The 23,065-nt window shown below is 37.3% G+C and overlaps 1 protein-coding gene across 1 annotated transcript in view; it reads right to left on the reverse strand.

Annotated features, from left to right (window-relative positions):
- The window catches only part of LOC125232244 (pyrokinin-1 receptor-like), a 188,795-nt gene that overhangs the window by 107,073 nt on the left and 58,657 nt on the right, over nt 1-23,065 (reverse strand). Inside the window, exon 3 of the mRNA XM_048137926.1 lies at nt 10,573-10,679. Coding sequence (XP_047993883.1) covers nt 10,573-10,679 — 107 coding nt within the window. The remainder of the gene's footprint in view (nt 1-10,572; nt 10,680-23,065) is intronic.

A 23,065-nucleotide genomic window follows, 5' to 3' on the forward strand; every position in this document is an offset into this window, starting at 1 on the left:
TTTTAGGTAGATGTTCAATTAAGGCATATTTTACTGTTGTGAATCCTAATTAACATTATTCCAGCTGGTTTCGGACAATATTATACTGGCTTTTGCCTGCGGCTTCACTCGAATTAAATTCAGCAGCAGAAAACAGCTAATAGCTAACAGCTAAAATGCTCGATGCAAACTTCTACCCCCTACTTTAGGAAAACACGGAGTTAAAAAGAAACAAAAAGTAGCCTATATCACTCTCCATCTCTTCAACTATCTCCACTTAAAAAATCACGTCAACTCGTTGCTCCGTTTTGTTGTGAAGGACGGACAAACAAACAGACATACACACTTTCCCATTTATAATATTAGTATGGAAGTATGGATTCCTTTAACGCGACAATGCTGCATCAAAATTGCTGGAAGAGTTACAATGTCTGATAATAACTTAGTCAGAGTACTACCAAAGGACCAGTACACTGGTATCACGCACGAATGAGCCAATCAAGTCGTCCAACGCAAATAGTAGTGACCATGTAGTGACCAATCGCGAGAGTGACGCGAACTCTTCTACCAATCGCATTGTCGCATTCCACCGAGGCGAGCAAACCGATAATATTCAGTGAGAATAAAGTCAATGTAAATTTCAACAAAATATGGTATTTGATTTTTTACTAAGTATAAATATTTTAGCCACACCATCATTTCTATAAAATATTGCCGGTTATAAAAATTACACCTTGTACGCACGAGCGTTTATTTTTTAATCTTCAATAACGTATGTGAAAATTGTATTGTGTAAGTGCGTTTTAAAAAATCAAAAATGGCAGTTTAAATGAATGGGATATCGGTCCTACACCCGATATCGGATCGGAAAATGTGAAAACGTACTAAGTCATATCATATTATTGATAGAATAAGAGAAAAATCTGCAGCTATCTTATTCCAGGTCCCGTAGTCGAATGGCATTTCTGCGACGCGAAACGAAAACGAAACGCCGCAAAAGGTAGTCTGGCTCGGTCACGCTAATACGCAAGAGCGATAGAGATACGAGCGTTACGTTTCCAGGGTGGCTAGCCGAATGGCACAATCGCTCACGAAACGCTCACGAAACGAAGCGCTATTCGTAGATATCCATCTCTATCGCGCTTGCGTATTCTGGCGCGACAGAGCCAGCGCTTCGTTTCGTATCGCTTTCGTTTGGCGTCGACGCCAAACGAAAGCGATACGCCGCTGGCTTCGCGCTACGCAAGCGCGATAGAGATAGATATCTACTAGCGCTTCGCGTTTTGTGCCATTCGGCTACGCACACTGTTGCTAATGCCATCTGAACCTAATACATTATTTATTTTCCTTTTTAACCCCCGACGCAAAAACGACGGGTGTTATAAGTTTGACGTGTCTGTCTGTCTGTCTGTCTGTCGGTGTGTCTGTCTGTCTGTCTGTCTGTGTGTGTGTGTCTGTCTGTGTCATCGTAGCTCCCGAACGGATGAACCGATTGAAATTTAGGTTTTTTTTTGTCTGAAAGCTGAGTTAGTCGTCCCGTGTTCTTAGCCATGTTTCATGAAAATCGGTCCATTATGTCGCGGTCGGGGGATTTTTCAAAATTTTAATTTTGTGGTTAGGTTATACATATTGAGATTCGTCAAATACCTAAAAAACTAAATCGGTCATTAAACTCTACTTATCCAAAAGAATTCGTTCTCTATCAGGCTACACTGAGAGAAAATACAACCAGTTTTCATGTTCGTTCAACAAGTTTTTTGGTTAAAATAGCGCCTAAGTACGTGCTCTTTGGTTCAAACAACAAGCTACTTGTCATTTGAATCGGCAATATATTTGAATCAACAAGTCGATTTTATAAAAACAACCTGACACATATTGTTTTAAACATACGTTTGGCTGATTCAAACGGATAAACCGCAACAAGTCGAACTTGTTAAATTCACAATGCAAATTTCTCTCAGTGTAATAAAGTAGCCTTGTTTATTTTTCAGGCTATTAAAAGATAATTTATCGTTGTCTCGTAAGGCTCTATGAAATGTTTCATGGTTTTATTCCTTTATTTAAATAGGATTATCTTTGGGCTTTGGCCGCGACTCTAAGGTCCGGTTGCACCAAACCGTCTATCTCCGGTAAAGCGTTCGTTAAATTTTATTGTATGGGAAGTTCCATAGACGTCTGCTGCGTGACGATGATCTGTCTGTCAAATGTGGTTGATGCAACTGGTCCTACATCTGTCCAGTATATTCTAGGTCAAGGAAAAATTCTTTATTTAAGTACTAGCTTTTTTTGCCCGGGGCTTCGCTCGCGTTAGCAAAGAGACAACAAGTTGCCTATTCCATCCCTTCAACTATCTCGACGTAAAAAATCACGTCAATTCGTCACTTCGTTTTGCCGTGAAAGACGCACAAACAAACAGACACACACACTTTCCCATTTATACTATTAGTATGGATACGTTTGTTCAAAAACGTTATTTAAGATGCAAACACATAAGTTTTCAAGACATATACATCAAAACAGGCCCATTGCTTAAAATATCGACGCGCGCGAAACATGAAATGGAGATAGTGATTTAAAATCAGCCCTTTATGTATACAGGGTGTAACCCTAATACGGGCGAACCTCTTAACGGTGGTGAGTATAGGATATAAAAATTGGAATTAGGTAACTTTTACTTAAAATTGAAATATTTTTTTTATCCATACAAAATAATTCGGCCCGCAACGTAATCCAAACACACTCGCATTAAACGCTCGTTGACAGTTGTCATTGATTGTCATCGCAACCACGTTTACAGTACATTGCTGCTGGGATTTTTTTCAAAAATTCACAATGGGGTGAAAACTAAGAGTAACTCAAAAACACCTCTTAATTAATGATAGCAATATTGAATTATATACCTGGTTTCATTTATCGCCCTTATTAGGTTTACGCGCTGTATTTAACCCATTCAGTGATTTAAATCTATCTGAAACTTTCCGTCTCGCCCGAGGTACTTCTTAAAGTTTTCAGAACTTCACGAGATTTATCCCTACCATTTATAACAATCAATGACTGCATCAGAACTGTTTCAATGGCAACGTGTAGAATTTAACGAAGAGCAAAAAAAACGCCGCGTATCATCATCCTACTTGCGTTATCCCGGCATGTGACGTTCAGAATTTTCCATACTTTTTTAACCGCCGCCTCAAATATCTCAAAGGAAGGTGGTTCTCAATTCGTCTGTATTTTTTTAAATGTTTGTTCCTCGATATCTCCGTCGTTACCGGACCGATTTTGAAATTTTTTTTTTGATTGAATGTATATGCATACAGATTGGTCCCATTTTTCTGAGAACCCAGTTCTGGTGATGGAATCCTGGAGAAATCGAGGGAACTCCTCAAATCTGAAAGGCATACATATGGTGATTTTTGTGTTTTTAAAGGAACAGCATGCATTTAGGTACGGAACAGTGACATTTGGTGCAGTGGAACTGCTGGTGATGGTCAGAACGGAACTCCTCAAATCTGAACGGCACGCTTATAGTGACTTTGGTATTTTTATAAGAACAGCATGCCCTTACGTCCAGAACAGTGACATTTCGTGCAGTGGAACTGCTGATGAAGATCAGAACGGCACACTTATAGTAACTTTGGTATTTTTATAAGAATAGCATGCATTTAAGTTCAGAACAGTGACATTTATTTAGTTATGTTTGTTAAGAATATTGAATTTTCATTTCAAGTCAAATTTTGTCAAGCTTCGATTTCTTTTAATTGGATTCATGAGGAATTGAGGAAACTCCTCAAATGTTAACGGTATACGTATATTCATTTGTGTTGCCATCTAATAATTAAAGTATTTAAAGCAGCTTTAAAAATACCTACACATGTCTACATAATCCAACATTCGCAAGTAGCTTTCACCAGAACCCCAAAGGCGGCGGTTTTTTTTTTAATTATTCTCCCTTTCATTTGTTCTTCCAATATTCAAAATTCAAATTTCCCACTATAGAGGTAACTAGCCAATTAGATCTGAATGAACTAGTTAAACAAAACCTTTATGCTGTAACTACAAAATAGACTGAAAGTATAGAAATTACATTTTATTAATTTAACTAGAACATTTTGTTTTATTTATTAGAAAAATAAAATCATAAAAGTCGAAAAATATATGCCACGTAGTAACACTGATACTCACCAGGTGTCGCTACGTGACAGTATCCTCGTTTATCTGCAGGTCAAATTAATAAATCGTGTTTCACTATCCAAAGTAAACAATAATAACTCGTTTACAGCTCCAATTTTCCAGCAGACATAATTAAAGTTTAATGTAAAACAATCAACTAACAAATTAAATCAATTTGAATAACCTTGTAGTCTCCAGTCTAGTAGTCATAACGCGCAAATAAGAGGCACTAAATTGATATATAAAAATACTTAGGTCTTTTGAAGAGTCTAGATTTTGTCTTTACTAAACTATTATAGTATACAACGTGTGTATTCAATACGGGCGAATATCTTAATAACGATTAGTATCGGATATAAGGAGCCTAACTAGGTACATGTTTTTTTCATCGGAAGACCAGCGTCGGAAGTCGCCAGCAACATGCTGAGATGAGACCATGTCGTTAATTTTTGTGTACATATATTATATTGTTATCGTTGGTAAGTGCTTACGAATAAAAATATTTCTATTCTATTCTATGACGTTTAGGTAGATACTAGGTACGCTAATTGATGTGGACGTAATAGAATAGAATAGAATAGAATAGTTTTTTTTTTCCGTCATTACGACATGACGTTTATGTTATATCAAATTAAGTTGGACGGCGTATATTGCTGCTTGGTCAGATTAAAAAAAAGAATTACTCTTAATTAATAACACTTTTAAACAAAATGATTATCCTATACGATGCGTATGATCAAATAGATACTATAACTGGATACATTCTTTGCCCGTATAGAATCCACACGCTGTATACTATAGATTTCTAAGGGGTGGTTAAGTGAACAATTTAATAAATCAGTATGGATGTTCACCGTTAGTTTTAGGTAAAATTTTGACTACACCTATCTATGGCAAAATGTGCTTTTCTACCTTTATTTAGAACATAAACAAAACGTAAGACCAATATTCAATAATAGTTCTAGTTAAATTTGTGGTTTTAATTTCAAACTATAGGTACAACATTCCGCAGATAAAATAAAATGGAAAAGCAATAAAAACGGTGGCCACGCGAATGCTTGACATTCTATGGGCGACCTCAAAAACGTGCCTCGATAAAAAAATCATTCATATACATTTTTCGCATTTTGGATACGGCTACTGAAAACAAAGGGAGTAAATGAAAACAAATAAAATATCTGCTGTATGAATATTAGTTTCGAAATCAATTTCATCAAGCCTATTGCGAGTTAGACACAGCTAAAGCCAGATCCTGATCAGAAATACAAGTAAGTACTTATGGGCCCGTAACTTTCATGCCGGTGACATAAATTTGACGTCACGCTGCATATAGGATGATTCAAGAGTTTTATTTAAAATTAATCATTATTCATCTATCATTTTAATCATGACTTCAATACTAATCTATTCATACGTAAAATAATTAATATCTACTTGATACGTGAATAGTAAATTAAATTATTTGTTTATTTTTATACATACCTTTTATTAAAAAGTTTTGTTACCATATTTCAATAAATTATAAAAACAAAACAAAATTGTTTCCTGTTCGTTTCACGTATCAAGTAAGTAGGTATTAATTATTTCAAGTATGAGTAGCTCACTTTAGAAGTCATTTGTACATGATTAAATTGATTGATGAATAATGATTAATTATTACAATAAAATTATTTGAATCATCCTATATGCAGCGTGACGTCAAATTGATGTCATCGGCATGAAAGTTACGGGCCCTGCTTATATGACTACGCGCTATGTTGCCTGTACCTACTCAATTGTCACCGCATACATCAGAATTGCAGGCTTCCATAGGTTACGGTGACCGCTTTCCATCAGGCGGGCCGTATGTTTGTCACCGACGTAGTATAAAAAAAAGAATAACACAAGTCATATACAGGGTGAAATAAAAAGGACCGTTAAAACTTCGCATAGTGACTTTTTAGGTCATAATGAACAACTTTTATTATGGGACCAATGCTGAAATCGCACAAAAAATGGCAGTTCCATAGAAAAGAGCGGCATCATGACAGTCGGAATGTATGGAACAGTAAAATTTTGTTATGTAATTGCAGAATTAGTCCCATAATAAAAGATGTTCATTATGAACTCAAAAGTAACTAAGGTACAGCGGGTCAAATCTCGACTGGGGGGCAATTGTAACTAATATTTTTTTTTCATTATTACACTATGATGTTGAGTTGTGCATGTATCCACTGAACACGCCTACCATATGTAACCGGTGGACACTCTATTTAATAATGAAAACATTGTAAAACATGGAAAAAATGAACCAGTTAAATTTCTCCCCCAGTCGAGATTTGCCCCGCTGTACCTTATGCAAAGTTTGAACGGTTGTTTTTATTTCACTGTGTATTTCTGGCAGTCCCCGAACTTTTCCCGACAACAGAGAAATCTATCGGAAACGTTCTCGGAATTTTTGGAAAACGCTCTCTGGGAGCTTAAACCTTTTTGTCACAAGCTCGACGAATACTCATGTTTATTTGCTTAGTAACAGGTAGCACCTAGTACCTACCTTTTTTGCCAGATCGCAACTTCAAAGGCGATTCTTTTATGTACTTAAAAACGTCGTACGATATAGGTGTAAATAAAGAAGGAATTCGTAACTCATCTCGATTTCAAATTTCAAATTGAATTATCGCCACTCGTTACAATCTCCTCTTTCCGCACTTGTTTCGAAATGTAGGTAGGTTTTATGTATGTGCGCAATGTTACTCTTGCCAGTTGTTGAAATATTAAACCAAATCTATATATATAAAAATGAAATGCGTTTGTTAGTTACCTATAAACTCGAGAACGGCTGGACCGATTTACGTAATTTTGGTATTGAAATGTTTGTATTAGACCGCAGAAGGTTTAGGCAGTGTAAAAACACGTAAATATTGTGATGATAATTAGAAAACAGTGATTCTTTTTTCCCATACAAATTGTTCCTACCTGACAACTTGACAATGACGTGACGTTAATGACAGGTGCGTTCCAAACTTACATTAATGACGGATGCGTTCCAAACGCATTGTGATTTTATTAATTTATCTTGGCAAAATAATGTGAAAATTAGTAATTATTCCGTTAAAGAAATAAGGAATGGCAAAATAATGTGAAAATTAGTAATTATTCCGTTAAAGAAATAAGAAATAATACTAAATCGGAACGCACACGTCTGTTACAGCTATTTTAAGTAGTCTATGAAGTTGTCATTGTCAAATTGCTTGCCAGATTTATAAATTTTCTCTAATAGCTGTAACAGACGGTTAGATTTGGTTCGGGCCGGACCGGTCGGATTTGGTCCGCGTGCTCTACAGACGGCCGGATATGGTTCGGAGCGAATTAAATCCGCTGTCCGACTCGAACCAAATCTGACAGTTTGTTACAACTATTAATTTTATACTTCACAAAAGTAGTGATGAACCGGTACCATCGCAAATAAATAGTTACATTCGCTCCGTGCAAAACTTAGGCGAAGGAAACCGAAACGATCACAATCCTCAAGATCTCTACACACATGGCGATCGCTTGCTCGATTAGAGTGAGATAGAGCGATAGAGTGAGGCAATACATGTTTGTCCTTCTCTACCTATTGCTCCATATCACTCTAATCGTGCAACAAGTAGTTGATTAGGTGGATGTCACACTGGCTCCGATTCGCATCGCACAACCGGAGCCAGTGTATCATCCACCTTAATATGTAGCGGCCAGGTAATGCGGCTAAAAAATATTGCTTGAAATGAAATGAATGAGAATGAGCTGTCATAACAGAAAAAAAATCTGTTAAACTGTTATTGCCGTGATTTGAGTTTTGAGATAAAATAAAAATAGTATATTTTTGTAGTTGGAATAAACTAGCTTAAATGGTGTATTTTAAATGAATGGTAAAAAAACTCCAAATTGATTTCAAAAGTAATTTAAAGTATTACAGTTAGTAACTAAAACAACGCAATGACCACCGGATGATTGCCACAAGAGGAAAAAGGTAAGTCATCTTATCTCTTCAATAGGTATGTGCATAGCCGGGCACCGTTAATCAAATATTTAACTTCGATAATCGTTAATCCGTTACTAAAAAAGTTAACTTCGTTAATCGTTAATGCGATACATTTCAACAAATTTAACGTAAGTTAAAGTTAATCGATAATCCGTTAACGCGTGACAAAAAAATATTTTTACTGTAGGTATATATTTAGTTGTATCAGTAATCCACTATAATGTATTATATTACTGTAAAAGCCCGAATTACAGCAAGCCTATTGAACTCTAGGCTACATGTGGAAGGCAGTGATTGCCTGAGCTACTGCCAAGAACTGTGTCAGGAGAGCTGCAAGATCACAGCAGGCGGAAGCCGGGTAGAAGCTAGGGAAGAGAATGTGGTCTTAAATTGGGTTCGAATTTGCTGCCCTGTCACTAGAACCACAGTATAATCTAGAACAGTTGCCATGGTAAAACTTAGGATTCATCGAATCAACGTTGGTAAAAGCGAACCCATGTGAACAACAATTCTTTAGGTAATATTTGGGCTTTTGGCGATCAAAATCGGTAAAAGCTGGGATTTACCGGTTAAATCCTAGGATTTTCCGTACTTCGGACTTTTACAGTAGCGTGTTTTTCGCGGCGCTGCCCTACTAAATTAACGATTAACGGACTCGGAGAAATTTAACGGAAGTTGACGAGTCCGTTAACATTTTTTAGAGTTAACTTAACAGTTAATCCGTTAATCGAAATGTTAACTTCGTTAATTAACGATTAACGGATTAACGAGTTAATGCCCAGCTATGGGTATGTGTATATTAAATAGGTACGCTATAATGTAATTAATGATGTAGCTACTTAATTGTGTCAAGTAAAAATGGTCACTTCTTTGCCTTGCCCCATGTTTTGCGCCTCCAAGTATAAGGCGATACGAAGTACGCCGGGCAGCTAGTAGATAATAAATCCGTAATAAAAACATACTTTGAACATTAAGTTTGTTATTTTAGCTCTTTACACCTCTGAGGCTAACGCGGGCAGCCAGTAAGTAGGAATTTCAGTCCGCCTTTACCGAAGACACGCTTTGTGAGCTAAATTAGTGCTTTGCTGTTAGTGTTACTCGACAGAATTAGCTGAATTAGTTGGCAGGAGTGCAAAGTGCACTTTTGGTCTACAAAAGCATCACTGGAGACTGTATAAAATAAATAGGTAGAAATTAGGTACTTTGTGAAAGTACAATAGTCATACAATACGAACGAAATTAAATGTTTCTTCCTCAATCACGAAAATACACGTAGCTGCAGAGAAATTTATTTTAATCCCTCGCATAGATATCTGTAGTTAGTTATGGATTACATATTATAATAAAAGTAGGTCCTAAGGTTGCACCTTGATGTACTCCTTAGGTGATGAGACGATATTATGAATATATTTTAGTTTATACATTCTAATACTTCTAGGGACTTAATTAGGTTTTATCTTCTAAAATTAACACTGCTGTTTAGTTTGTTCTTCGTAACATACTTATACAATGTGTATCTTGCTTCATTTCAAAAAAGTTGTGGTTCACTCAATCAAATGCTTTCGTAAACTTGCTTTTCTATACTAGGAGATAATTGTGTCATTTATATTTCTTTTTTCAGGTAAGTATATGACATTAATCCTATATCAAATATCTGATTAAATCTGAATCAGGCTCCTCAACATTGCGTTTCAAATCGGCTATTTCAGCCGTAGCATTCCAGCAGGCCCCAGGGTGGCTAGCCGAATGGCACAATCGCTCACGAAACGCTCACGAAACGAAGCGCTAGTAGATATCTATCTCTATCGCGCTTGCGTATTGGCGCGACAGAGCCAGCGGCGTATCGCTTTCGTTTGGCGTCGGAGAAATGCCATTCGGCTACGGGGCCAGGTATGCTTTGTAAGCTTTGCCGTGTTGCACCACAGAATATTGCATTTGATGCCTGACACGCGCGCAAATGCAGTAGTGCAATATTAGTTTACATACATCCGTATATATACTAATATAATAACATGGACAAGTGTGTGTGTCTGTTTGTCCGTCTTCCACAAAACAGTGACGAATTGACGTGATTTTTTAAGTAGAAATAGTTGAAGGGATGGAGAGTGACGTAGGCTATTTTTGTCTCATTCTTACCCCCTACTTCCCTAAAATGGCAATCGCAATTTTCGAGCGAAGCTAAGCAAGATATATAGAGGTATAATTAATCATGCATCTAGTAGTCTTTATACATGTTATGTTAAAAGTTATGACAGGGACAGAGCGCGATGGCGCGATGGCCGACAGCCCAGTGTGGGAGCATCATTATGCAATTGATTGTTTTAACATAGCTACAATTTAAGAAATGTATTTACAGGGGGGCTCAACAAAACGTCAACAATACATTTTAGGAATATTTGTCTTAATATTCTATTTTTTTCTTACAGATAGAAAGTGTCAGTGGGGTGCTCCAGACTCTTCCCGTAGATGGCCAGCAACCTCTGCACGTGGAAGGGGGCCCAGCACACGAAGAATGACAGCGCCACCGCCACTGCGGAACAAAATGGCGGAATTAATCAAACATGACTAACATTTGATTGTTAAAAAACCGGGTAAGTGCGAGTCAAACTCGCGCACCGAGGGTTCCGTACAAAGATGAAAATTAATTTTATTATGTGACTTTCAATCCGGAGGTCGCGGGTTCAAATCTTGGGTCGTACCAATGAGCTTTCGGGACGTACGTACGAAATATAATTTAATATTTTGCCACTAGCTTTTCGGTGATGGAAAACATCGCGAGGACACCTGCATACAGCTGCCAAGGAATTCAAATATATAGGTATGTCAAGTCCCCAATCCGCATTAGGCTTGCGTGGGGACTATGGCCCGAGCATCATAAATATATATTATAAGGACATTCTTATACAGATTGACTGAGGCCCACGGTAAGCTCAAGAAGACTTGTGTTGTGGGTACTCAGACAACGATATATATAATATATAAATACTTATGCCTGAGAGGAAGCCTGTGCCCAGCAGTGGGACGGTATCATGTAGGCTTAATTATTATTTATTTGAATAAACTAAAATTTACGGTCTTCGCAATTTTTAGTTTATCTGTGCTATAATAAGACGTTGCTTCGTACCAAATTTCAAGAATCGTGAGTTCACCTGTAGGTTTTGATTCCCTTGCGAGTGTCGAAAATTTGCGGCATAAACAGCTGTATCTTTTGATTTCGTTGGCTTAGGGTCACTTGCACCACAGAAAATGGAGGGTTAATAACCCTTGGGTTAACCCACCATTTTATGTGAGATTTGACAGTTGACAGCCCACTAACCTTGAGTTAAGCGGATGGTGCAAGTGGCCCTTAGAAGTTTGATTTTCTCTCAGCTCCAAGGGACAGTAGATTTGAGTATTTCGTATAAATTCCAGCTTGATACCTCTACGCGTTCCTGAGAAACAGGGTCTTGACAGACAGAAGGACGGACGGACAGACAACAAAGTGATCCTAAGGGCTCCGTTTGCTCCTTCCGCGATACGGAAGCCTAAAAAGGGTACATTACACTCATGTATTCAAAATTTTGAATTTACTAAGAATCGTGTGCATTTTGACGCTTTATTTGTGTGTCGTCTTGTATGATAATAGTATATTACAATAAAACTCCGGAAAAGAGGAAATCCGAAACGTGTGGCTATAAATAAAAAATACGACGAAACGGAGTGTTTTAAATCGACACGAGTTACGAATTACCTCTTATATACTCGTGCAAGTATCGTACGACGTTTTTCAGTACATATGGCCATTTGAAGTTTCAACGCGACAACTAATGGAGTAGGTACCTACTTTGCGAGATAGTGCTGAAAAAAAAAACACCATAAGTATGAACTGAAAAGTATTTTTCTAGTAGGTACATCATGCTAATTCATGTTCTAAACTTCCATACAACTAAAAAAAAATGATAACCAAAATGATCATTTCATTTCATTTCAGTGACAATTGTTGACGTAAACGCCGCAACGGTCGAACGCAGTCTGTCTCGGTCTCGCCAATAAGGAAGAGCGATAGAGATAGATAGCTACGATAACGATAATAAAATATTATTGTAAGCGTTTGTGCACGTAGTGTACTATGGTGGTAAACGATCATCGCGCCTATGGACACCTGCAGCACGAGAAAGGTTTTACAGCAGATGCGTTGCGAATTAGGTTTTTTAGCCTCTCGATAATTTAGAGGTGTATAAAATTAAGTATAATTATCTTATTATTGGTAGCGTATTATTATATTATATCATAAATATGAGCGCGTGCAACTATAATATTAGCTAAAACTTCGATTCCAAAGTATATCGATGTACTCGTACTTTGTTAGATCGAGTTAGTTCCGTTCTTTTTTTTAACCGCCGCCCCAAATCTCAGGGAAGGTGGTTCTCAATTCGTCTGTATGTTTTTTTATGTTTGTCCCACGATATCTCCGTCGTTACTGGACCGATTTTGAATTTTTATTCGATTGATGCATACAGATTAGTCCCATTTTTATCAGAACCCAGTTCTGATGATGGGATTCTGGAGAAATCGAGGGAACTCCTCAAATCTGAAAGGCATACATAATTATGGTGATTTTTGTGTTTTTATAAGAACAGCATGCATTTACGTACGGAACAGTGACATTTGGTGCAGTAGAACTGCTGATGATGGTCAGAGCGGAACTTGTCAAATCTGAACGGCACACTTATAGTGACTTTGGTATTTTTATAAGAACGGCTTGTACTTACCTCCAGAACAGTGAAATTGGGTGCAGTGGAACTGCTGATGAAGATCACAACGGAACTTCTTAAATCTGAACGGCACGCTTATAATGACTTTGGTATTTTTATAAGAACAGCTTGCATTTACGTTCAGAACAGTGACATTTGGTGCAGTGGAAGTTCCGATGATGATCAGAACGGAACTCCTCAAATCTGAAAGGCACACTTAGGGCCCATTTAGAAGTAACGAGAACTCGCATACGAGTTTAGTCACATTGCGGTATTTGATGGTTGTGCAAAATTGTATGTACCTTTCAACAGAACCCCAAAAGCGGCGGTTTTTTTTTTCTTAAGAATTATTATTTTGTAAATATATGACGTGATGTTAAATTTTTGAGTGTCCTTTTTCACGCAAGAAGCATTGGATTCGAATAAAAATTTGACACTTGCACACATTAACCTCTAAAACTTCAGTCTAGCCTGCTTTTATTACTTTGTTTTTCATGGCATGCTCACAGAATGATAATGTGAAAGATTGTTTACGTCGGAATTGTCGGCAACCAATATTATATACCTTCACAGATCTTTCTAATAGTATTTTATACAATCGTGATATAATACAAAGCTTTTCAGTCGAGTACCATGTTTAGGCCACGAAGCTTGCTGAGTGGCCTAATAGTACGGTACGAGAGTGAAAATCTTAATTATATCACTATTGTATACAATACTTTTTCTATGAGTCATCATCTTCATCATCAATGGACGAAAAATATCATTCAAGTTAAAATCACCGTTGTATCAACATCGACTTACCTGGCAATCAATTGTTTGTAATAACCGTCTCTGATTGGTCGATAACGCGATAGATAAAAAAATAGTATAGAACTTGTATGAAGTTCTATTTTTGAAATTTTTTCAGTTAACTAAAGTGAAGTGTAATGAAATATTATAGTTGACTAAGTGTCAAAGACTATCCAACACTGAAAAGTCAGCACGTATAGTTTAGTCTGTGGTGTCCTAATTGACAGATTAAAGTCGACGAGTAGAAAAAACCTTTTTCGTCTGTTTAGTACATTTTGCGTTTTAGTAAGCGTTGACATACATTAGGGTACGTAGCCAAATGCAACGCTTACGGTAATATCGTTTTCCCCTCACTAGCTCGGAAACATGTGTTTTGTCCTTTAATACCAGCGGGTAAAAACGCATTTTATCCACTAGTGGGTAAAGTAATTTAACCTTGAATAAAGTCAAATTAACTGCTTTAAAATTGATAAAAGTAGGTGAATCTAGTAATAAAGATGATTTACCACCTGTGAACTACTGGAAGCAGTGATAAACATATTTTTTGCGTTGTAGTTTCCTCGCTATAGTGAGGGGAAAAGTTTTGTGTTACACTCGGGTGCAAATGTATTTTACTTCTCCTGTGTTAAAAAACTCATTTTTCAATTCCACACTCGGCGTTAAAATACAACTTTGCACCCTTGTATAACAAATAACTATTTCTTAGCTAGAAATCTATCACTCTTCCGTATTGGCGCGACAAAGCCTGACTGCGTTTCGATCGGCGTCTAGCGTCAACGCGTTTAGCGTCATTTCGACAAGGCCGACAGGGCGCGTTAAGACGCTACAGGAGCGAAAATGCTAAAATGGTAAGGAGCCCCCCTTTCAACTTGGGAATTTTAGTTAAATATACTACTGTTATTAATTAGATTTATCGAACAAAAATTGTCCATTCTCAACAACTCAGTTAAAAAATATTGCGGGAAAATCTTTAAAATCGAGGTTCCGCTCTCGACTGTTTCCCTCCTTCAAAACTTAATCAATTGTAACGACATTTGAGAATCTGAATAAAAATGAAATTATCTATGTCGGACCGTTTAGTTTTTTTGCTAATTGTTACCAATTTTGAATATCAGACCTTTTTTTGCGCCATGATCATTAAGGTCGTTTTTGGAAATTTTTGATTGGGTCTTTAAAAATAAAAATATCAAAAAAATCAAAACGGTCCGACACACAAAAAAAATAATCTGTGTTGAAAAAAATACTGCTCTATCTTCAAAAACAAGGGAGGAAATAGTCGCGAGCGTTTGTATGGCGAATTGACCCCTCCTGTATCATCTTAAGGTCATTTAGACAAGGCCGACAGGGCGCGTTATTAAAGCAACAGAGATACACCGAGTATACTAAATCCAATCCAATACTATTAAAAGTGATTAGTATAGAAAATAAGGAAATGTTAAATTGTGGCGTAGGCGAGAGGCTGGCAACCTGTCACTGCAATGTCACAGTTTCGTTTTCTTTCAACCCCTCATATGCCAAGAGTGGCACTGAAGCTTTAGTAGTTTCATGTGCTCTGCCTACCCCTTTATGGGATACAGGCGTGATCGTATGTATGTATGTATGTATAAGGAAATGTAACTGAATAACTTAAATTACAATTGAAATTGAAATTTTATTTATAACATAGGTATATGAAAATGAGATCCGTCGTAGCCGTAGTAACTATTTGTATAATGAGGAGGCATACTGACATTTTATTCCGTCAGGCGGCGCCTATGCAAGTGTCTAGGCATGTCACTGTCATTCATATGTGTGAGAGAAAAAAAAATCATGTTCTCGCTCTCTCGTATGGACTAATAGAGTGGCGCCATCTGTCATAACCTTTGAGTGTGCCTCCTCATTGGGTACTCACGCACTAGGTTCGAAGAATGACGGAAAGAAATCGGACGACGGATATCGGTTTAAGTGACTATGACCATAGAAATAGTTCTACAGTGGCTACGGGTCTTATAGTCACGGATACAGATCGGTCGTACTGCGAAACCGCCCTAACCTCATAGTAGTTTTACTATCGTAAAAAAGATGTACGACCCAAACACGCTCCCATCCCCAGCCTCCATTCGAAAGAGATTAAATATATTTGCATAAATATGTATTAATGCGACACGAAAACGACATTAGAGCGGGTGAGGGGCTCTAGAGCCTTTGTAGATTATGTTAGCGACCCATTTTATTAACCCCCGACGCAAAAACGACGGGGTGTTATAAGTTTGACGTGTCTGTCTGTTTGTCTGTCTGTCTGTCTGTGTGTTTGTCTGTGGCATCGTAGCTCCCGAACGGATGAACCGATTTAGATTATTATTTTTGTTTGAAAGCTGAGTTAGTCGGGAGTGTTCTTAGCCATGTTTAATGAAAATCGAAAATCGGTCCAATATATAGCGGTCGGCCGGTCGGGGGTTTTTTTTTAATTTTTATTTTGTGTATAGGTTATTTGAGAGTGATAGTGAAATATGGCGGGTTAACCAAATCTTGGCACTAAAAAAGGCGGCGCATTTGTTAATTGTAGGGCTCAACGGCCAATTGTGTGTAGTCCTGTCCAGTTCGTTAATTTTATTCAATTTACCTATATAGTTGTGTATGTATATATAGTTTAATGTAACCTATAACTTACATGTTTGGTTTACCTGTTTTGTTTTCATAAAACGCCTGCCTTCCTAACCTTGACGTTGGCAGAATAATCGACCAGCCATTAGTTAACACTTTAAAAATTTGAATGTAGAGGCGAAGGAGCACTGTATATTTACACTATAGTTACCTATGATTGTAATAATTAAATAAATAAATGAAAACAACCGGCCAAGTGCGAGTCGGACTCGCACTCGCCCACCGAGGGTTCCGTACAAACTTTCAATGAATCATCAAATATTTTTATTTATTTATTTACAACAACGATAAAACTACCATTACAGTTACCTAATAGGATAGTGTAGCAATCTTAACCTAAGTATATTATATAATTTATGTTAATTCATATAACTCTACATACTAAGTGACTTTAGTCAAGGGATTTATCCCTCAAGACTCAATTTCCCACATAACAGGTAATATTCAATATACAATTTTATTACTAAACAACGTCCAAAAAAAATCAAGACAATTCGATTTCAATAGTTTACGTTACAACATTATCGGACGCTCCTGATCCTGACCCGACCCCATTACAATATATCAGGAAAAACGCGATGTAGGAAATGAGCGCTCAACGTCACAGACCAACCCCTATAGACATCCATTACAAGAAGACTCGCGGTCACCAGCCTTACTTGTATTTGCCATGATATAAGCGCGGGCGCTCGCCGTGCCCGATCAGTAACGACCAAGTAACCGACCCGAAAGCAACTCGTGTTTTTCGCAATAAAAAAATTGAAAAAGCGTATTTTTATGCCTTGAAGATGTACACCTGTAGTGTGACATGGTGTGGAAAGGTAACAAGAAGTTCAAATTTAAAAACGGACGGTATTACATTCCACAAATAAGTCATATTTATAATTTATTCAGAGCCGGCATAGGTCAACTTACACTGGCCACTTACGCGACAGTAGAGGGACAGTCATACTTCTGTCCCTTTTCATCTGGCGTGACTGCCTGCCGTCCTTGAAACGACCAATCGCAGCGCGCTAAACACATTCCCCTCCCGCTCCTCGCGCCCCAAGCACTGGTGATTTGTAGCACGCACAAAATTTACAATATTGGCACTCAACGGTAGAAGATTTTTAGCGACATCTATCGGCAAATTAAGTAAATAACTAATATGAACTCTGCTCTGTGGCTCAACGCGAGGCTTAAAGTATGGAAGATGATGATTTTATGGGATAATTATTTATTGCATGAACCGATTTTAATTATTATTCCTCTGTTTGAAAGCACGTACTTTTATTGTTATTCTGTTAAAAATTACAGGTACAATAAATACCCGCAAGGTTGAGGAAATTGAAAATGTAAATTTCAAAAAGTTTTTTATAAATTAATAAAAAAAAAGTTTTCAAGATACGTGTACGATTTTATTTTTCCTGTAATGTTTATTATAATAGCCACTTGACCTAGTGACTTAACATTTATAGTTTGCCCCCTTTCATTTTGGCCATTTTCTATAATTAATATTAATTAATTAAAAAAAAAATACTTTTAGATTGTAGAGGTTCACCATGTTCTCGAGATAATAATATTTAGAAATGTGACAGACAGACAGACAGAGCGTCGCTATAAGGGTTCCTTGTACCTTGTAAGTTTTTGGTACGGAACCCTAAAAATAAGGTTGACTTAGGTACCATAGAAAATTTGAATTTGAGTCCGAAGATTTGGTTGACCGGCAATAGAAAAAAATATACTTTATATAACCTTAAATTAATTTAAAGGATCTTCTTCTTTCTTCCACCTAAGCCTTTTCCCATTATCTGGGGTCGGCTCTCCTTGTCCTCATTCTCCACACTGTACGATTTTTTGCAGTTTTGGCGTCTATATTTGTATTTTTCAGGTCATTTTGGACCGTTGTCAGCCAAGTAGCAGGGCGTCTTCCACGGCCGCGTGTCGTCGTTGGCAGATCCAATGCCACTTGTACCATGTGATCAGAAGACCGTCTGAGCACGTTACCGTACCAGCGTAATCGCTTTTCTTTCAGTTTTTCTTCAATGGGTGCCACCTTACAACTGCCTCTTACATATTCGTTGCGGATTCTATCCCTCCGAGTAACCCCAGCCGACCAGCGAAGTATACGCATCTCTGTTGTATGCAGTTTTTGGACATGTTGTTTTGTTGATGCCCAGCATTCGGTTCCATAAAGCATGGCGGGTCGTACTGCGGTTTTATATAATTTACCTTTTATTTTTAAAGGCATTCTGCTATCGCACATAACACCTGCCAACTGCCTCCACTTCATCCAGCCTACTTTAGTTCTATGGGTTACGTCTCTATCAATTTTGCCATCGTCGCTGATAATCGACCCCAAGTACTTAAATTCATTTACCTTAGACAGTGGGACATCATTTATGTAGAGCTTGATTGAGTTGGGATCAATGGTGCCGTCGAACAAACATGACATGTGTTCTGTTTTCTTACGACTTACTCTCAGACCATTTTCCTCTAATGATTTTGTCCAAAGGTCCAGTTGACTTTGTAGGTCTTCGACACTATCTGATATTAGGGCAACGTCATCAGCATACAAGATGTTCCAAGGCACTGATTTCTGGTGAGTCCTCGTTAGGTAGTCTATGGTGACGTTAAACAGTAACGGGCTCAATATTGATCCCTGGTGTACTCCGTTGCTTATTACGAACTTTTCACAAATTCCAGCTGGACAAACTACCAGTGTGGTGACATCGGTGTACATATCCTGAATTAATGTTATGTATTGTTCAGGTACTTCATGGAATCGCAAAGCTTCCCAGATAAGGTCACGCGGGACTTGATCGAAGGCCTTTTCAAGGTCGATAAAGACCATATTATTATGCAGATTGGTCTTGTTCGCCTTGGCTTTTTCCACCAATATTCTTATAGCCTGAATCGCGTCGGAAGTGCTTCTGCCAGCAACAAAGCCGCATTGATTTTGAGTCAGCTGTACTATATTTTTTAGTCTGTTATTTAATATACGTTCCCATATTTTGAACGTATGTGACATTAGTTTAATGGCTCTAAAATTGTTGCAATCCCTAATGTCTCCTTTCCCTTTATAGAATAGAACCAAGAAACAAAAAAAAAAATACAAAAAATACAAAATCATTTATTCAGCAAATAGGCCACGGGGGCACTTTTACATGTCAACATTACAGAGTATTCATTAAAGTTAAACAAATGAAATTAATAGAAATATTAACTAAAAATATTAATCATAAGCAAAGTAGCTATACACTGATATAGAATTAGAGATGTATAAAGTCTCTAAATGTCATATTATTACTAACTATAATCAATACATAAAGAAAGTGCAAACAGATACAAAGATAAAAGAAATCTATAATACTTCAATAGTTGTAAAAGACTGAATATTACAAGTAAAAATATTATACTTAATCAAATAATCCATGGAGATGTATAGCGTCTCCAAGAGTCAAATTTTATAAAATTAAAATATTTAAAAGTAAAAACCTTTGTCAAATAATACAAAAAAAAATACAGAAAATGAACAGCTAAATTACACATTTCAAGAGATGTACAAGTCTCTAGTTGTCAATCATTAAAGAACAAATCAAGTTTACAAATAAGGGCCAATCAAGGTTAAGAATTAAGTTTAAAAATATAATCAAAATCTCAGAGATGTATAAGGTCTCTAAGTGTCCAAAAAACTAACATTAACTTAATCAAACGACAACAAGGTCATTAAAGTAAGGAATCTATTTTAAAATAAAATATAATCAAAATCTCAGAGATGTATAAAGTCTCTAAGTGTCCAAAAGCTAAAATTAACTAAATTAAACGACAACGTGATGGTCTCTAGTGTCATCCTTAAGACATTACTTACTTAAGTTTAATTCTTACAAGAACCGAATGTAGTGTCTCGCAATCCGCTCAAAAGTAAAGTTAAATAATCTAACAAAACATGTGGCCCAGGTAAGCTTGAACAGACCAGTCTCCACAAACAGCACCCGTTCACGAGTATGACGCGTATCTCAGCCATCGCCTCCCTCAACCTCCATTCGGGAAGGTGGCGACCCGATCAACACGCCACCGTAAGCAAAGACTTTTAAGCGAGCATGACATGTTCAAGCTAACAGCAAATTGACAAAAGAAAAATCGACACAGTGAAACACGACATTAAGCTTGTAGGTGACATTAAAGAGGGCAACAATGCCTAGTATAGCTATACATAACTAATTACATGCTCAACGTGACTTAGAGATGTAAAGGTCTCTAAGGGTCAGTGTACTATCATACTTTAAATAAATTTTATATTACTACGCTATATAATGAAAACAAAAATCTTAGAGGTGTATAAGGTCTCTAAGCGTCCTACTAACATAACTAATGATACAATACAATCACATGAGAAAAATTACGCTGTGTCATTTTTACTGGATACTAGTACGGTTGTATTACAAACTTCTGCTACCATAATCAAGCTACTGGCTTAAAGGCATTTTTATCATCTATAAAATCATTTACCGTATAGTAAGCTTTACCTAGCAAACAGCGCTTAACATGTGACTTAAATTTGCCGAGTGGCAAGTTCACTACATCAATGGGGATTTTGTTATAAAAACGTGTACAGTTCCCAACGAAAGACGTACTAACCTTACGGAGACGGTGGAAGGGCACGGCAAGTTTATGTTTGTTTCTAGTGTTATAGTTATGGATATCACTGTTAAGCTTGTATTCATGGATGTTTTTCCTAGCATACATAATATTCTCAAGTATGTACTGAGAGGCAACGGTAAGAACGTTCACCTCTTTGAATTTCTCTCTTAGGGAAGCTCGAGCGCCCAGTCCATATATGGAACGTACAGCTCGCTTTTGCAGCACAAATATCGTCTGAATATCTGCGGCTTTACCCCATAACAGAATTCCATACGACATAACACTATGGAAGTAACCAAAGTATACCAGCCTGGCCGTCTCTACGTTTGTTAGCTGTCTGATTCTCCTTACTGCGTAGGCAGCTGAACTAAGTTTGTTAGCTAAAGTAGCAATATGTGCGTGCCATTGCAGTTTTGAGTCTAAAGTGACTCCCAGGAAAACAGTTTGGTCTTCAAACTCCAGCGTATCACCTTTTATTTGGATTTTGCTGTTATTTATCTGCTTGACGTTAGGTAACGCAAACTTGATGCATTTGGTTTTCTTGGCGTTCAAAAGTAGATTGTTTGCCGTAAACCAGTTAACTATAGTTGATAGGGCATCATTAATACTGTCGAAGCTATTTTCCTTCCTGTTCACTTTGAATATAAGAGAAGTGTCATCCGCAAATAACACTATATCATGTCTGCCTTTAACAAGAGTGGGTAGGTCATTAATATATACTAAAAAGAGGAAGGGACCAAGAATTGAACCTTGAGGCACTCCGAGGGCTACCGGGGACCCCGCCGAATGAGTTCCATTAATAACTACTCTCTGAGTCCTATCCGACAGATATGATGAGACTAAGTCGAGGGCACCGGCTTTTATCCCGTAGTGGCTTAATTTTCGTTTTAAATTTTCGTGATCTACGCAATCAAATGCCTTGGACAGATCACAGAAAATTCCAACAGCATCTTGAGCTTTTTCCCAAGCGTCAAACATGTGCTTTAGGAGTACCGCACCAGCGTCAGTGGTTGATCGACCTTTGGTAAAACCAAATTGATTGCTATCAAGCAGTTTATTTCTGTTGAAATGCGACAGCAGTTGATTTAAAATAAGTTTCTCAAACACTTTGCTTAATGCAGGTAGTATTGAAATCGGCCTAAAGTTCGTAGGATCTGTCTTCGTTCCTGATTTAAACAACGGGATAATTTTGCTATGTTTCATAATATCTGGAAAAGTGCCAACATCAATGCATCTGTTGAAAATCTCAGCTAAATATGGTGCAATAGATTCAATAATGGAATGCAAAACTTTGACTGACAGGCCCCATAGATCTTCAGTTTTCTTTAAATTCAGTGATCTAAAAGTCTTAAGAACTATGTTCGGAGTGATATACGAAAATTTGAAGAATTCTGTACATTCCGCTACATTTCTCTTCAAAATTTCTTCAGCGACATCTGGCGACGAATTAAGAGACTTTGTTGTTTCTACCGGTATATTCGAGAAAAACTGCTCAAAATGATCTGCCACTTCACGGTCGGAACTTACTAAAGCGTCACCAATTCGTAGCTTGTAGTGCGGATCCTTCATTTTATGTTTCCCAGTTTCATTGCCGATCACCTGCCAGGCAGTTTTAACCTTATCACTAGAATTTAGGATCTTTTTAGACAAGTGATTAGCTTTCGCGGCGACACACATCATCTTAAAAGATTTTGAAAAATTCCGAACATGCTCCAGAAATTCCGGCCTTTTATCAGTGGCTTTTAAATCGTATAAGTCGTAGAGTTGGCGTCTTGTCTTATGAATATCCGGCGTAGCCCAGTCGCTAAATTTAGTCTTGGTCCTGCTTTTTACTTTCTTTTTAGTGAAACAGACATCAAATTCATTTTTAATGCAGTTAAATAAATCAGAACTCAAACAATTGGGGTTTTCTTGCGTACATGAAAGACAACATAATCGTTTGGTAACATTACGATTAAATAAATCTAGGAGCCTTTGAGAGATTGGCCTACATAAAGTATCTTGCGGAATTTCTTCTGTTTTCTCATTGAAAGAAGCTTTTAGACCACAGTGATCAGAACTTAGGTTGTTAATAACAGATTTACTAATCGCATCCTTGTTACTAAAAATGTTATCTATACATGTA

The sequence above is a fragment of the Leguminivora glycinivorella genome, chromosome 1, assembly GCF_023078275.1.
Source record: "Leguminivora glycinivorella isolate SPB_JAAS2020 chromosome 1, LegGlyc_1.1, whole genome shotgun sequence".
In the NCBI taxonomy this organism is placed as follows: Eukaryota; Metazoa; Arthropoda; class Insecta; order Lepidoptera; family Tortricidae; genus Leguminivora; species Leguminivora glycinivorella.